Source organism: Panthera uncia (assembly GCF_023721935.1).
Source record: "Panthera uncia isolate 11264 chromosome A1 unlocalized genomic scaffold, Puncia_PCG_1.0 HiC_scaffold_16, whole genome shotgun sequence".
Classification (NCBI taxonomy): Eukaryota; Metazoa; Chordata; class Mammalia; order Carnivora; family Felidae; genus Panthera; species Panthera uncia.
In genome coordinates, this window is record NW_026057576.1 from 13,344,246 (window position 1) to 13,359,928 (window position 15,683).

General features: G+C 33.2%; 1 protein-coding gene across 5 annotated transcripts in view; it reads left to right on the forward strand.

Moving 5' to 3' along the window:
* Window positions 1-15,683, forward strand: part of NBEA (neurobeachin) — a 673,234-nt gene that overhangs the window by 142,756 nt on the left and 514,795 nt on the right. For 4 of the 5 annotated variants that reach the window (XM_049646794.1, XM_049646795.1, XM_049646797.1 and 1 more), the window contains one exon: window positions 12,317-12,425. In XM_049646794.1, the coding sequence (XP_049502751.1) occupies window positions 12,317-12,425 (109 nt within the window). Of the gene's footprint in view, window positions 1-10,016; window positions 10,123-12,316; window positions 12,426-15,683 lie in introns of all 5 variants that reach the window. The other variant, XM_049646799.1, reaches the window with a different exon arrangement.

The following is a 15,683-nucleotide window of genomic DNA, read 5'->3' on the forward strand; positions in this document are numbered from 1 at the left end:
GTCACTTTTTTTATTTGACTGGCTAGAGGTTTTTCAATTTCATCGATGTTTTCAAAGAACTAGCTTTTTGTTCCATTGATTTTCTCTTTTGATTTCCTCTTTTCAGTTGCTTTCATTTGTACTCTAATAATTCTTCTTCCTCTTCCTCTTCCTCTTCCTCTTCCTCCTCCTACTCCTCCTCTTCCTCCTCCTCCTCCTCCTCTTCTCCTTCCCCTCTCCCCCCTCCTCTTTATCCTTCTTCTTCTTCTTCTTCTTCTTCTTCTTCTTCTTCTTCTTCTTCTTCTTCTTTTTCTTCTTCTTCTTCTTTTTCTTCTTCTTCTTCTTCTTCTTCTTCTTCTTCTTCTTCTTTTTCTTCTTCTTCTTCTTCTGTGCTTACTTTGGATTTAGTTTACTCTCATTTTTCTAGTTTCTTAAGGTGGAAATGTAGATTATTATTTTAGATCTTTCTTCTTTTCTATAGGTGCATAATAGAGGATTCAGCACATAATTCCAGTGTGTAGAGAGGTGGTTCCCTCTACCACTGCCACTCCGAACAATTCTCTGTAACACTAGCTGATTGTCCTACAATTTAATTCAATTCTAACACTGTCTACTTGCAGGTAGTGTCCGATGGCACACATTAATGGCCCTGTCGTAGAAGACTGCTGCTCTGAATTCAGATACCAGTCACAAGCCCAGATTATCTCCCGTGCTTCTGACCAACTGACTATACATTGAGGGTTCAACCAACCCCCTCCTTGGACTTATGGTGCCAATCAGAAGTCTGGGTTGTTACCTGGATTTCTGATAGATTATCAATCAGAGGTTCCTACTATAACCTCCTTTGGTTTAATTAATTTGCTAGAGTGTCTCACAGAGCTCAGGGAAACATTTTGCTTACTGGATTGCTGGTTTATTTTAAGAAGATACGATAAAAGATACAGATGAACATTTAGATGAACATTTAGATGAAAGAAATGCATAAGGGCAACATATAGGGAAAGGGGCACAGAGCTACCATGCCCTCTTCAGGCATTCCACTGTCTCAGCATCCCCAGATGTTCACAGACCAGCTCTTCAAATCCTGCCCTTTTGGGATTTTGGTTGATTGAATCAATGGCCATTGGTGGTTGAACTCAGTCTCCAGTATCTCTGTTGTCCCTGGAAGACAGGGTTAGGGAGGTGGGACTAAAATTTCCAACCTTCTCATCACGTGATTGGCTTCCCTGGCAACTAGTTCCCATCTTTAGGTGAGTACCCGAAGTAATCTCATTACCATGACAAAAGACATTTTTCTCACTCTCATCACTTAGGAAATTTCAGGGATTTTAGGAGCTCTGTGCCAGAAACAAGGATGAAGACCAAATAAATATGTTGTTATTATAGATCACAATGTCACAGCATTCGGTGCTGTAAATTTCATTGTAAGCATTGCTTTCATTTCATTCCACAAATTTTGCTATGTTGTGTTTTCATTTTAATTTCATTCAAAATATTTTTAGTATCTCTTGAGATTCTTCAATCCGTGTTATTTGAAAGTGTGCTTTTAATCTCCACGTGTTATGTTCTTTTATTGATTTCTAATTATTAATTCTATTGTGATCTGAGAGAAGACATGTATGATTTTTATTCACTTAAAATTCGTAAGATGTGATTTATGGCTCCAGTTGTGGTCTGTCTTTTTGAATGTTCCATGTAAGCTTGAAAGAAATGTGTATTCGGTTGTTGTTGGATGAAGTTGTGTATAGATACCAGTCTTCTCCAGTTACTTGTTGGTGTTGTTGAGTTCACCTGTGTCCTAACTGATTTTCTGCATGCTGCATTTGTCTGTTTGTGAGAGAGGGAAGGATGTTGAAGTCTCCAGGTGTAATAGTGGATTCATCTGTTTCTCCTTGCAGTTACAGTGGTATTTGCCTCACGTAGTTTGATGTTCTGTTGTTAGGTGTATACACTTTAAGAAATGTTATGTCTTCCTGAAAAACTGACCCCTTTATCATTATATAATACCTTGTTAATTAATCTCTGATAATTTTCCTTGCTTTGAAGACTGCCCTGTCTGAAATTAATGTAGGTACTTCTACTTTGTTTTGATTGTTGTTAGCTTGGTATATTTTTTTCTATCCATTTACTTTTAATCTGTGTCTTTATATTAAACTGGGTTTCTTGTAGACAGCATTATAGGTGGGTTGTGTTTTTCATTTCATTCTGACATCTTCTGTCTTTTAATTGGTGCATTTAGACATTGACATTCAAATTGATTATTGATATGATTGGATTAATATCCATTGATATTTGTTCCTGTTTTAGATTTGTTGTTTTGTTCTTTGTTACAGTTTTTGTCTTCTAGTCTTTTTCTGCCTTTTGAGATTTTAATTAAGCATTTTGTATGATTCCATTTTCTCTCCTTTCTTAGATATCAGTTTTTGTTATATTTTTAACCTTTTTTTAATGGTTGCCATAGAGTTTGCAACTAATTTAAGCCTACTATCATATAACACTTTACCACTTCATGGGTGATGTGTGTACTTCATAACAACAAAATAATCATCATTCCTTCTTATCCCTAGTATCATTGCTGTCATTAACTTCATATGTCATTGATTTCATATAGAAACATATATAAGCATATATACATATTCATACATAATGAATATACATAAGCATACATAATGAAATACAATGTTGGTATTATTATTTTGAACAAACTGTTATGTATTAGATCAGTTTAGAATACAAAATTCAAACTTTTTTTTTTACCCTTATTCCTCTTTAGTGCTCTTGCTTTCTTTACATAGATTCAAGTTTCTGACCTATATCATTTTCCTTCTTTCTAAAGAATTTTTGTTAACATTTTTTGCAAGACAGTAGACTAGCAACAGATTTCCTCAATTTTTGTCTGTATGAGATAGTCTTTATTTCTCCTTCACTTTTGAAGGATAATTTTTCAGGTTAGAGAACGTGAGGTTGCTGTTTTGTTTTTTTGTTTTTTGTTTTCCTCTTACCACTTTAAATGTTTACTGTATTCTCTTCTTGCTGGCATGGTTTCTGAAGAGAAGTCAGATGTAATTCTTACCTAATTTTGACTATTGGTATTGTGTTTTTTCCACTGGCTTCTTTTAGGATTTTTTTGTGATGTTTGATTTTCTGTAAATTGAAAATGATATGCCTAGATATAGGTTATTTTAGCATTTATCTTACTTGGTGTTCTCTGAGCTTTCTGGATCTATGTCCGACACAAATTTGGGGAAAATTCTCAGTCATTGTTTTTTTAAATATTTCTTCTGTTCCTTTGTAGCTTTCTTCTCCTGGTATTCCCATAGTGGATATGTTACACATTTTCTACTTGTCCACAGTCCTTGGTATTCTTCTTCTTTTTTTCAGTTTTTGTTCCCTTTGGTTTGGGGTTTTTGAAGACTCAATTGATATATACTCTAGTTTACAGATTCTTTCCTCAGCTGTATTCAGTCTACTAATATTCCCATCAAACATGGTCTTCATTTCTTTTACAGTAGTTTTTATTGCTAGTATTTCTTTTTGGTTCTTTCTTAGGAATTCCATCTCTTTGCTTATGTTGCCCATTTGTTCTTCTGTGATGTCTCTTTCATCCATTAGAGCCCTTATCATAAGGGCTTAGCATAATTTTTTCTTGATGGTCAGACACTGTGTATTTGGTAAAAGGAACTTCTGTAAATAGGCCTTTAGTAATGTGGAGGTGAGGCGTGGAGCAGAGAAAGTGTCCTTAGTCTTATGATTAGGTGTTAGTCTTTTAGTCAGCCTTTGCCTCTGGACTGTGAATTTCACGTGTTTCTCAGGGTTTTTGGTTTTGTTTTTTTTTTTCTGTTTCAATGCCTTTAGGTGGGAAGAGATGACTAGAGTTGACTGTAGTTGGATGTTTCCCTTCTCTAGGTCACTTAGGCTCTTAACTCAGCAGGTTAGGATTGGTTAACTGGTTTCTCCAAGTGCAGGCCTTGTTAAGAAAAGATTGCTGTCGTGTATTTCAAGTTCATTTTCCTTTGCCTTGCTGGAAGCCTGGAAGGATTTTTCTCTGCTATTTATTGTGAAAACCTGGTTTATTTCCTGGAAATAAATCACCCAGTAAATGTAGGGACCTTTATATAATTGGAGGGGTTGAAAGCACTCAGATCTAGTAATTTGTCAATTACAGTTCCGCTTTCCCTACCTGGGTACTGGTTGCCACAGTGGTTTCCACTTGAGTGTGTCTGCTCTGGTAACCCACGACTCCCTATAGTTTCCTGTTTGTCTCCCCAGTCTTGGGGGCATTGGTTTGCCCTCTTCCTCTCTCTTATTGGATCCTAGAAGAGCTGTGGTTTTTTAGTCTGTTTAGCTTTTTACTTGATAGAATGGATGGACTGGCGGATTCCAGGATTTTTACTTTCAGAACGAGAAACCTTTATATTGCTTTGTTTTATCCCTCTGTTACTGCTGGTTTGCTCTGGATTTGAGCAGCATTACAGAAGTGTGCAGCAGAGTGAGGAAACTGAAGCACTAGCAGTTTGAAAGCAGAAATGAAAAGAAGAGCCCCACAACCAGAAATTATCAGGGAAACCATGGAAAGGGGAGAACTTGGGAAGTAACTCAGTAACATTATATATGAATTCAGCTCTGAGTTGTAGCTTTGTGATTCTGATCCAAATCCAAAGTTCTAGCCATTGGAGGAAGGCAAGATAAAGAATTAAAAGTTATTTACATTGGAAAGGAAAAATTAGAACTGTCCCTTTACAGATGACATGATTTCTTACACAAAATAAATTTTATTTCTTTGCATTAACAATGTGTATTAGGAAACCAAATGCAAAATACTTTTAACAATAGCTTCAGAAATTTAAATACTTAAAATATAAATGTCCAAACATGTAAGGATCTGTGTGCTGAAATCTCCAAATTGCTGATGAAGGAAATGAAAATATTAAATAAATGATGAGATTTATTGTGTTCATGTATAGGGAACTCAACATAGTAAGGATGTCATTGAATTGATCAATAGATTTAACACAATACCAGTTAATGTCCTAGCTAGATTTGTTTGTTGATATATGCAAGATGATTCTAAAATTTATATCAAAAGATAAAATAACTGGACTAGCTAAAATGATTTTGAAAAAGAATGTAGTTGAAGGAATCATACTTGCCTGCCTTCAAGACTTACTATAAAGCTATAATAATGAATGTAGTATGATATTAGCAAGGCAATAGACACTATCACCAGAACAGAATAGAGTCCAGAAATAGTCTCCCAAATAAGGACAATTGATTTGTGGCAAAGGTGCAAAGTGAATCTAGGGGAGGAAAGATAGTTGTATGTCAAAAATGGCCATTGAACTAATCCTCACACTTAAAAAACATAAACTCAACATTAACTCTAACTGTAAAATATAAAACTATAGAACTTTTAGAAGAAAATATAGGAGATAATTTTTGTGATCTAGGCTAGGCAAAGTCATTTTAGACATGACCACAAAAGCATGATACATAAAAGACAAAAATTGATAAATTTGACTTTGACTTTATCAAAGTTAAAATCCTTTAGTTAGCAAAAGATGCAATGAGAAGACACATTACAGCCTGGAGGAAAAGAGTAGAAAATACTTTATTTGACAAAGGATTATAATCATCAAGAATATATAAAGAAGTCCCTAAAAGTTTAATAGTAAGAAAACATAAAATTCAATAAAAAAAATGGGCAAAAAGTTGAACAGACACTTAACCAAAGAAGATATAAGGATGTCAAAATAGCACATGAAAAGATGTTCAGCATCATTAATCAACAGGGTAATTAATGTATAATACAACTAGTAGAAGGTACAACTACACACTTAGTAAGATGGCCGAAGTAAAAAATACTCATGGTGCCAAGTGCTGGCAAGGATGAAAAACAACTGGAATATATTACTGGTGAATTTCCAAGTGGTACAGCCACTCTGGTAACTTGGCAGTTTATTACAAAGGTAAACATACACATTTACCTTGTAATTCAGCTCCTCTACTCCTATAGGTTTATATTTATGAGAAATGAATGAAAGCTGTGTTTCACAGAAGCCTTTGTGTGAATGCTTATAGTAGTCCTGTTTGTAATTATTGTTAACTAGATATAACTCAAATGTACACAAATTGTGGTAATCCATTCATACAATGGAATACTCTTTTACCAAGGAAAAGCAATAAACTCTTGATATATGCAACTACTTGGATGAGTATCCAAGACAATATGTTGAGGTCAAAAAAGACAAATTCAGAAGATTCCATGCTATATGATTCAATTTATATGACATTCTTGAAATGTCAAAACTGTAGTGATGGATAAGCGATGAGTAGTTACTCAAGATTATGGAAGTTGGAAGAATGTGATTTGTAAAGCTCTAAAGAGATAGAATATATGAGGGCTTTTTTGGTGTGATGGAACCGGTCTGTATCTTGATTCTGGTAGGATTATCAAAATCTACATGTATAAATTTTCAGAATTGTACACACACTGAAGAAAAAAAGAAATAAGAAGTCAGTTTATTGCCTGATCATTTAAATAATAATTTTAAAGCACCAGAAAATTCCTGGGCATTTGTAAAGCCTAAGTATCAAATAATTATTTCAGCTTTCTGTGTAGTCAGCTGTTTTTTTGTTTTTGTTTTTATAAGAGAGAGAGAGAGAGACGGAGAGAGAGCACGAGCAGGGGAGAGGGACAGATGGAGAGAGGGAGAATCTGAAGCAAGCTCTGTGCCCAGTGTGGAGCCTGATGTGGGACTTGATCCCATGACCCTGGGATCATGACCTGAGCCAAAATCAAGAGTGTGACGCTCAACCAACTGAGGCAGCCAGGCACCCCCACGTTAGCTGTTTTATTACTTATTTTCTTTATTTGACAATTTTAGCACTTCCAGGGTATATTTTTAATCCTGCTTCTGTTAAACAGACTGGGCCTTGGCACCAGGATAAAGGATTGGCTATTTGGTTCCCCTGCTATGACATATTTTGATCTTGAAGGGCATCACACATGTGTCATTATGTCTCTATTTTATTTATTTATTTAAAAAAATTTTTTTTTAATGTTTATTTATTTTTGAGACAGAGAGAGACAGAGCATGAACGGGGGAGGGTCAGAGAGAGGGAGACACAGAATCTGAAACAGGCTCCAGGCTCTGAGCTGTCAGCACAGAGCCTGACGCGGGGCTCGAACTCATGGACCGCAAGATCATGACCTGAGCCGAAGTCGGCTGCTTAACTGACTGAGCCACCCAGGCGCCCCTATTTTTGAAATTTTCAACTTCTTAGGTTAGGAAGATACAACATTAAATTTCTAAAGTATTCATGTATCCATGGATTGTACATGGTTACTAGTAACTGCCACTTGTAACTTGTCTACTAAATTTTCATAAAGGGACAAGGATGTTTAAAGTATTGTAAGTGGTCATTTTTCAATTGGGATTAAATTAGTAGGCTTTGAGACCCTTTGTAGTAAATATCTATTGGCTGTTTATGGAGTTATGAGTGGAGCTGGTCAAAGGCTGTTTTGTTCTCAAACTATGTAAATACTGGTAGGTACTATATATGAATATATAACTATGTCATAAGAGGCTTAGAATTAGTTCCTTTAGAATTAAACATGTTAAAATTTTGTTTCCTATAGAAGACAGATTTTGAGACATGTCAATCACAATTTTATGAACTTTGACTTTTTGGCTATAACATTTTTCAGAAATAAAATAGGTTGATGAAACATAAAATCAAAATCTGTTACCAAAGGAAGGCAAAAATGTGTGATTCCCTGATGAACTTTAAAATAGGACCTTTAGGGGCCCCTGGGTGGCTCAGTCAGTTAAGTGTCTGACTCTAGGTTTCAGCTCAGGTCGTGATCTCATCGTTGCTGAGTTCAGGCTCCATGTCGAGCTCCACGCTGACTGTGCGGGGCTTGCTTGGGATTCATTCTCTCTCTCTCTCTCTCTCTCTCTCTCTCTCTCTCTCTGCCTGTCCTCCGCTTGTGTGCATGTGTGTTCTCTCTCTTTCTCTCTCTCTCTCTCAAAATAAATAAATAAATAAATAAATAAATAAATAAATAAATAAACAAACTTAAAATAAAATTAAAAATAATAAAAATAAAATAAAAAGATAAAATAGGACCTTTAAAGAATACTCTCAAATAGCCATGACAGGGGTAGCCAATTCAGTTTATGAGGCTGCCTGTCTCCTTATCAGGCTGAAAGAAAAGGTGGAAATTACTGAGAGATTTCATGGCTGTAGGCAGGCTTAGTGATTTCCTGTGCTACCAGTATATTCCATCTGTCCTTACATTTTCCTGTGCTGCATTTCACTGTTTTCCTTATTTGACTCTGCAGATAAATGTATTTCACTTATTTCAGCATGTATCTCCACTTGATGTCTGAATTGATGAATGTGACAGTTTTCTGTATCAGGTTTATTGCCTATATAGGCAGGTAGGCAGTGTTCTTTTAAGACCACATCTTTAGGAACACATTGTCTTAAACGTGACTGTCAAATGGATATGGAATTAGAAAGTTTGGTTTAGACCTTTCCAGTTGTGAACTGTGAAGAAATTTAACTCTTCCAACTTTTGTGAGTTTTTTTGTGTATGGGTGTCACTGAAATTAATTGTGTTGAGTGAGAAATTATCTTGGGTATGGACTTGAGTTTATTTCTTTTACAGTTTTGTTCCAGCTCTGATCACTCTTACCTCAGAAGAGTTTTCTAGTCAGAGATATAGCATAGAAACAGTGGTATTAGATAGTTCATATAATTTTAATCATTGTTTGCAAGATTTCAGTGTATCTCAATACCAAATTTGGCTACAAAAAAGACGAAACCTTATGAAAAAGTCAAAAGGTTTTCTCCCCTTACTGGTACCTTAATCTTAATGGAATGTAATCTCCTTCTAAATTTATTCTGGCAATTACTTTGTCTGTAGTGTTTCTTAAGATATTAAAAACATCCTTTTAAAAGGGGAGGATGTGTTGGATCCCAGGGAATCTTTAATTTTTTACATTATGAATTCCATTCTTCTTAATATATTTAAACAGTTCATGTAGCTGAGGTACTTTGCTTGTTTCAGTACAAAACAGATTGAAAAGACAGTTTCTGTGTCCTAAGAACTGCCTTTGAACTGAGGTTTCATATTCAATCTCAGTCATTTCAGTTATACATTAGGTCTGTCTTAACGATACAGTATATCTTGAAATAATCAAAAACCTCAAAGATAATAAAACTTTTAGGATTATAAATTGCCTACATTAATTACTTTAAAAGATAAATAATGGACAAATTGAAATGGATAAAGTTATATTAAAATCAAGTCAAAATCTATATTTATATAAATTTTAATGGAACCTAAATATAGTACATATTTATCATTAGTAACAGAAATTAGTCATGTTCATACACAGTTATTAAATATTCTCAGGTATTTGTGGGCCAAGACTGTGGTATTCCTTAATAATATGGACCAGAAAGCTCTAGAGAGATAATAAATATGCTGTCATAGTGGTATTATTATACTATTTTCTTCATTTTCATAAGGTCTAGCCCTTTATAAGCATGTTACTTGAAATAAATATTATTTTCTAATTTATTGGAAACTTATTAAGAACTGGAAGGTGTTAATTATTTTTAAGAATAACCCTATAGATTATTAGTGTCATTTTCCTTAAAAGGAGGCAGGATTATTAAACACCCTTAACTCTTCCTAAAGTAGAATTGCTACTTAAAAGAACATGATATGTTATAGTACTACTATCTGTTGAAAAGTTTAGCAATTTTACTTTAAGATATAAACGAACACTTTCTGTCTATTAAGTAAAATATTCCTATGGAAATCCATTTTTGGCTATTGCTATACTTTTCAAGAGAAACTTCTATGTTGTGTATACTAGTTTTGGCTGACACAGATACTTGCTTTTTGGTTATCCTATATACTTAGATCCTCTACAGATGAACTGATATGTCTAGACAGGAAGTGGTATGTAGGAGATATAGGAATGGGCTGAAGTATCCTTTATATTTGCCTTTGTATCTAGGGGAGTTGGAAATAGGCAAGAATGGAGAGAAATTTTGTATGGCAGTACACAGAATTTTGCAAGTTTATTGTGAGCCCTGCAGCAATCCGATGCATTTTAGTTACTGGTAAGTTTGTTAAATTATGTTTGAAAATGTACCTCTTCGAAGATGGCCATCTATTTACTATTACATCCACCATGTCAAATATACCTATTTTAAAGATTTTTTTTTTTTGAAAAGATGTAGTATTGCTATTGCATTCAGTTTTAGGTAAAAATTTACAATACTTTTGTTAGTGAATGCATTTGACTTTTCAATTGTTGTCGTACTTAAAACTGAAGTGAAATTAACTTTATATGGGTAGCATAGATACGTGTTAAGATTTTTGGAATAAAATTAATATTTCTGATTTTGTAATGGAATTCCACTGTGATTAGAAGTCTGCATTTGTTCATCAGATGTTTGAGAAAGAGTAGTCCTTCTGACATAAAAAGAGTAAGAAAATCCATGGCATTGTTGTAATTTTATATAGTTTTACATAGGAGAGTGATTTATTTTGCATTTTTTTCATGGACCATAGGGACCATAGACATTTCCAGTCTCTCTTTTTGGCAGTGCTGATGTTTAGGAATGTTAGTCATCTTTCTCCTTAAGTCCCTAACTCAGGCGTAGACAAGAATTCCATGAAAAGATTAGGAAATTGTGTGATCTCTATGCACTGATTTCTTTATTCTTCTTAACCATTTAGGCAGAAGTATTTTTGTGCAGTGGTACTATGCAGTTATTTGTGAAGTGGCTTTTATTATTCATACAATTCATTCAAAATGGACTAGATTGCTTAATAGCTGTTTTTCTTTACAGAAACATTAAAAAAAATTCCAAGAGATTCTTTGGTGGTTGTGTTTTTCTTGCAAATGTCTAACTTTAGGTCAAAGTGAAAGAATTATGTTGACTTGTAATACTAGTTTACTTTTTTTGTGTGGTTAAAAGAATTAGGGCCAATTAATGTGTTTGAATTTTAATTTCCTGTAATGAGTACCTTATTTCCAGTTACACTATATTTTTTCTAGCTGATGTCATATAATCCATTAAACTACAGTCTTTATAATAATAATGATAATATGCAATTGATTCTTTTAATGAGAATATTTCTGAATTGAACAAGAATATCCACATTTTCAGAGAAATGTGTTGTCAATACTATTGAAACCAGAAGAGTTAGCATAAGTTGAGAGAATGGAATCACTTTAGATTCCTTTTGGACCTTAGTTATTTTCAAGTTTCCCTCATTAACAGATTTTCTTAATTCCTTGTAGGAATGAGTGCTTGTGAATTTAAAATATATTTATTAATTTGTGGTCTTACTCTTTCTTATGAATATAAATAGGCAAATTAGGGTACCTTATATAGCATTGTAAATAGGAATTTTAATTGCTGATGAAGTTTGGCTTGTTGTCATTTATTGTTATAAACTGCAGGAAGCATATACAATGAAGGAATATATATTTTCTTAATTAGGATTGCCATCATGTATTAATGCTGCTAGTTGAAAATTGTTCAGTGTGTAAGTTGGTGAAATAATATATTATCAAAGCTTAATTCAGTGCAATCATTTATTTATTTATTTGTTTTGTTTCTTCCTTCATTCAACAGACATAACAAGTGCTTTATCTTTGTCTGGCACTTCTCTTTGTGTGCTTTTATGTGTTTGTGTATACATTGTATAATTAACTGCCACTTTCATTTCAATACTATACAGATCATTTGTTTTCTGCTCTCATGAGCTTTCCTGAAGGCATATATGAACATAAAAAACATCTTGCATATTTCTCTGGATATTTTCTAAAAAATTAGAAGTTATTTTTAAAAAATAGGTCTAAATGAAAAGTTTACTTTAAAAATTAGGTGTGTTCTCAAAAGTAATATTGCATACACATTTAAAATTCTCTGTGATAACATGTTCTTTAAAACAATATTATGATAAAGTCTTTATTATGGAGAACTGATGTATTTGTGGGTATGTTTCTTATGGTAGATTTACTTGAAGCAGATAATATACATATGTATAGATGAACTTCGGTGTTTGGCTTTGGAATATAAAAAAACTATGCAGCTATGTTTTGATTTATATTTAATTTTAAAGAGATGAAACAAGTTTCCTCACGCTTGTGAGAAAAATATATTCTTGTACAGCATAAGGTGTAATAATCATTGTCAGCAAAGTAGAGATTAGAATTGAATATGCTTGTTACCTTTTGTCATATGTTTATAATCAACATTTGATGATTACATAATGTAATTATCTGTACTTTACATGCAGTGCTACTCTTTTGGCATTCCTGGTTGAACTACTTAAAAGTTCAGTAGCCATGCAAGAACAGATGCTGGGTGGAAAAGGCTTTTTAGTCATTGGCTACTTACTTGAAAAGGTAAGTGGTGTGTGTTGATGGTTTTATTGTGTAGTATATACAGCTGAACAACTGACAATCCTGAATTATATTTTTTTCTATCGTTTCTCTTTTCATTAACTGTTCAGTGTTGTTAGCTAATTCACAAATGTTTACTTTTATATTTTGCATTTGGACTTAAGTATAGACATTGAACTAAATTGGATGCTAGAAATCTATATAATTAAGGGATTTTGAGTGAAGATAGAAACTAAAGAAAATTTTTTTTCTCTACCTTTAGTCAAAGTTACAAGTTTTTCCCCTTAACTCTTTTTTCTAGTTGTTTCTTTACTATCCTTACATTCAAACTAAGTTTCTTAGAAGCTTTATCAATTTAATTTTAAATGGATTTCTTGGTTTTGCTTTATTTTCCAATTATATAAGGTAAAAAAAATCTTTGTTTTGTAATAAGCAAAAATAGTTTGTGATTTGTCTCTGCTTTTAATATATCTGAATATTTAAGGTGGCTTTTCTGTAATCACTACATAATATAAACAATACAAGTTAGATGGGTTTAATATTTCCCATTTTGTGTCATTTATGTCTTGGTTTTCTTATGACCTTTGCTTTAGTCACAGTTGTACTATTCTGGTAGTGAATGCTGGATTTCTATTATGGGCTCATAAGAGTTCAGTTGTATCATGCAGTTTCTTTTAAAAATTAACATGGGAAGTCATGAATAAAAGTGATGGCGTATTGACTTTTTCTTTTTTTTTTTTTTTGCCTAAGGAAATACCTGCCACCCTCATTAGCTCTCTCAAACCTATTTTTATCATTTAACTCTTTAGCATTCAGTTGCTCTGAAAATGGAACTATTTGAGAAATAAAGAGGTGAGGCCTTGAATAAGAGGGATAAACTTATTTTTCCATTTGGAAATAAAATTGAGAAGACTTTTGGAAATAGTTTTTTCAACTCAGATTGTTCTACCTTTGAAATTCTTGTAACTTGTCTTTGTTTTAAAACAAATATTCTTTCTTGAAGGATTGATGATTGGCGAAGTAGTAGGTTATTAAGTAGATTGATCATTTGTAGCATTTCTTTAATGAAATAATTTTTTCAGATACATTAAGATTTTCATTGAGGTGTTTGGTTTCATGGAAAACTATTTTTTACATCTAGATTATTAAGAATTTTTTAGAAGGCTTATATTAAATTATATCTTATGCAAATTAGATATTATGAATGTAATGTGCCATTGCTATGTACGGACAAGATCACTACCAGGATCTATCCCTTGAATATATTTTTCATCCATCTGCTGTGAGGTTATCAAAATAATTCTAAAGTGAGCATTTTTTTTCTTACACATAACACTTAGCTTAAAATTAGAAATTCATTGGAGCACCTGGCTGGCTCAGTTGGTGAAGCATAATTCTTGATCTGGGGGTTCTGGGTTCAAACTTCATGCTGGGTATAGAGATTCCTTAAAAGTAGATCTTAAAAAAAAATTTAAAAATTAGAAATTCAGTGAGAAAACTTTAAATCAAAATAAAAGATATATTCAGTTCTTCCTCCTTTTCAGAATTAATAACCTTAAAATTATATTGTCAGCTTAGGTAGAAAATATTATCTCATTATGGTTTTAATTTGCATTTTTTGAAATTTTGAAGAAGATATGACATATTTTCATATATATTTATTGCACATCCACTTTTTCTCACTGATGGAGTACTTATTCATGTCCTTTGCCAATTTCCCCAATTTCCCTCCAAGATCCCCACTCCTAGGCAACCTGTAATTTACTTCTTATTTCTATGATTTTGTGTATTCTAGATGTTCCATGTAAGTGGAATCGTACAGTGTTGGTCTTTTTGTATCCTGTTTATTTCACTTATTGTCATGTGTACAAGATTTCATCCATGTTGTAGCATATATCAGTACTTCATTTCTTTTTTGGCTGAATAATATTCCATTGTATGCATACAACACATTTATCTATCTATTCAGATGTCAATAGACTTTTGTGTTTTTTCCATCTTTTGGATGTTACGACTAATGCTGCTATGAACTTTCATGTACAAGTTTTTGTGTGGACATATGTTTTTATTTCTCTTATGTAGATACTTACCTATGAATTGATTTGATGGATACTATCATAATTCTGTGTGTAACCACTTGAGAAACTGCCAGCCTGTTTTCCAAAGTGGAAAATTTCATTTCATCCACAGTATGTGCGGTTTCCAGTTTTTCACATCCTTGCCAACATTTGTTAATTGTCTTTTTTATTCTAGCTATCCTAGTGAGTGTGAAATGGCATGTCATTTTTTATTTGCATTTCTGTGTTGTCTAGTCATGTTGAGTATCTTTTCATGTGCTTATTGGCTATTCGTATGTTTTCCTTAGGGAAATGTCTATTTAGAACTTTGCCCATTAAAAAAAATATGGTATTTTCATTATTGAATTGTAGCAATTTTTTTTATTATTCTGTACACTAATCTTCATTAGATATGTGACTTGCAAAGATAGTCTTACATTCTGTAGATCACATTATGTTTTAATTTGCATTCCCCTGATGACAAATTAAATTGAGCATTTTTGTATACTTACTGTCTTTTAGTTATCCACTCTTATTAAATACCTGTTCGAAGTGTTTATCCTTTTTCATATGAATTGTCTATCATTTTTTTACTGATTTGTGGAAATTCTGTTTATATCCTGTATTTGAGACCTTTGTTGGAGATGCATTCTGAAATATCACTTCCTCTGTAGCCTGCTTTTTCACTCTCTTGATATTTTTGTTTTAATTTTTTTTAACGTTTATTTATTATTAAGAGACAGAGTATGAACAGGGGAGGGGCAGAGAAAGAGGGAGACACAGAATCGGAAGCAGGCTCCAGGCTCTGAGCTGTCAGCACAGAGCCCGAAGCGGGGCTTGAACTCAAAAACCGCAAGATCATGACCTGAGCCAAAGTCGGACGCTTAACCGACTCAGCCACCCAGGCGCCCCCTCTCTTGATATTTTTTGATGAATAAATGTCCTTAATTTTAATATAGGTCACTGTTTCATTTTCTTTTATGATTATCCCATTTTGGAAAGAATCTTCAAGATTGTTTTGGCTATTCAAGGGTATTTGCATTAACATCTATATCAGTTTGTTAATTTCCACCAGAAAAATGCTAGGATTTTCATTGTGTTTCGTTGTGTTATATTAAACCTTCCAATTCGTACATTTGGTGCATGCTTCTGTTTACTTAGGACTCTGGTAGAATTGTGGTAGAAAACATTGTCTTTTTGCTAA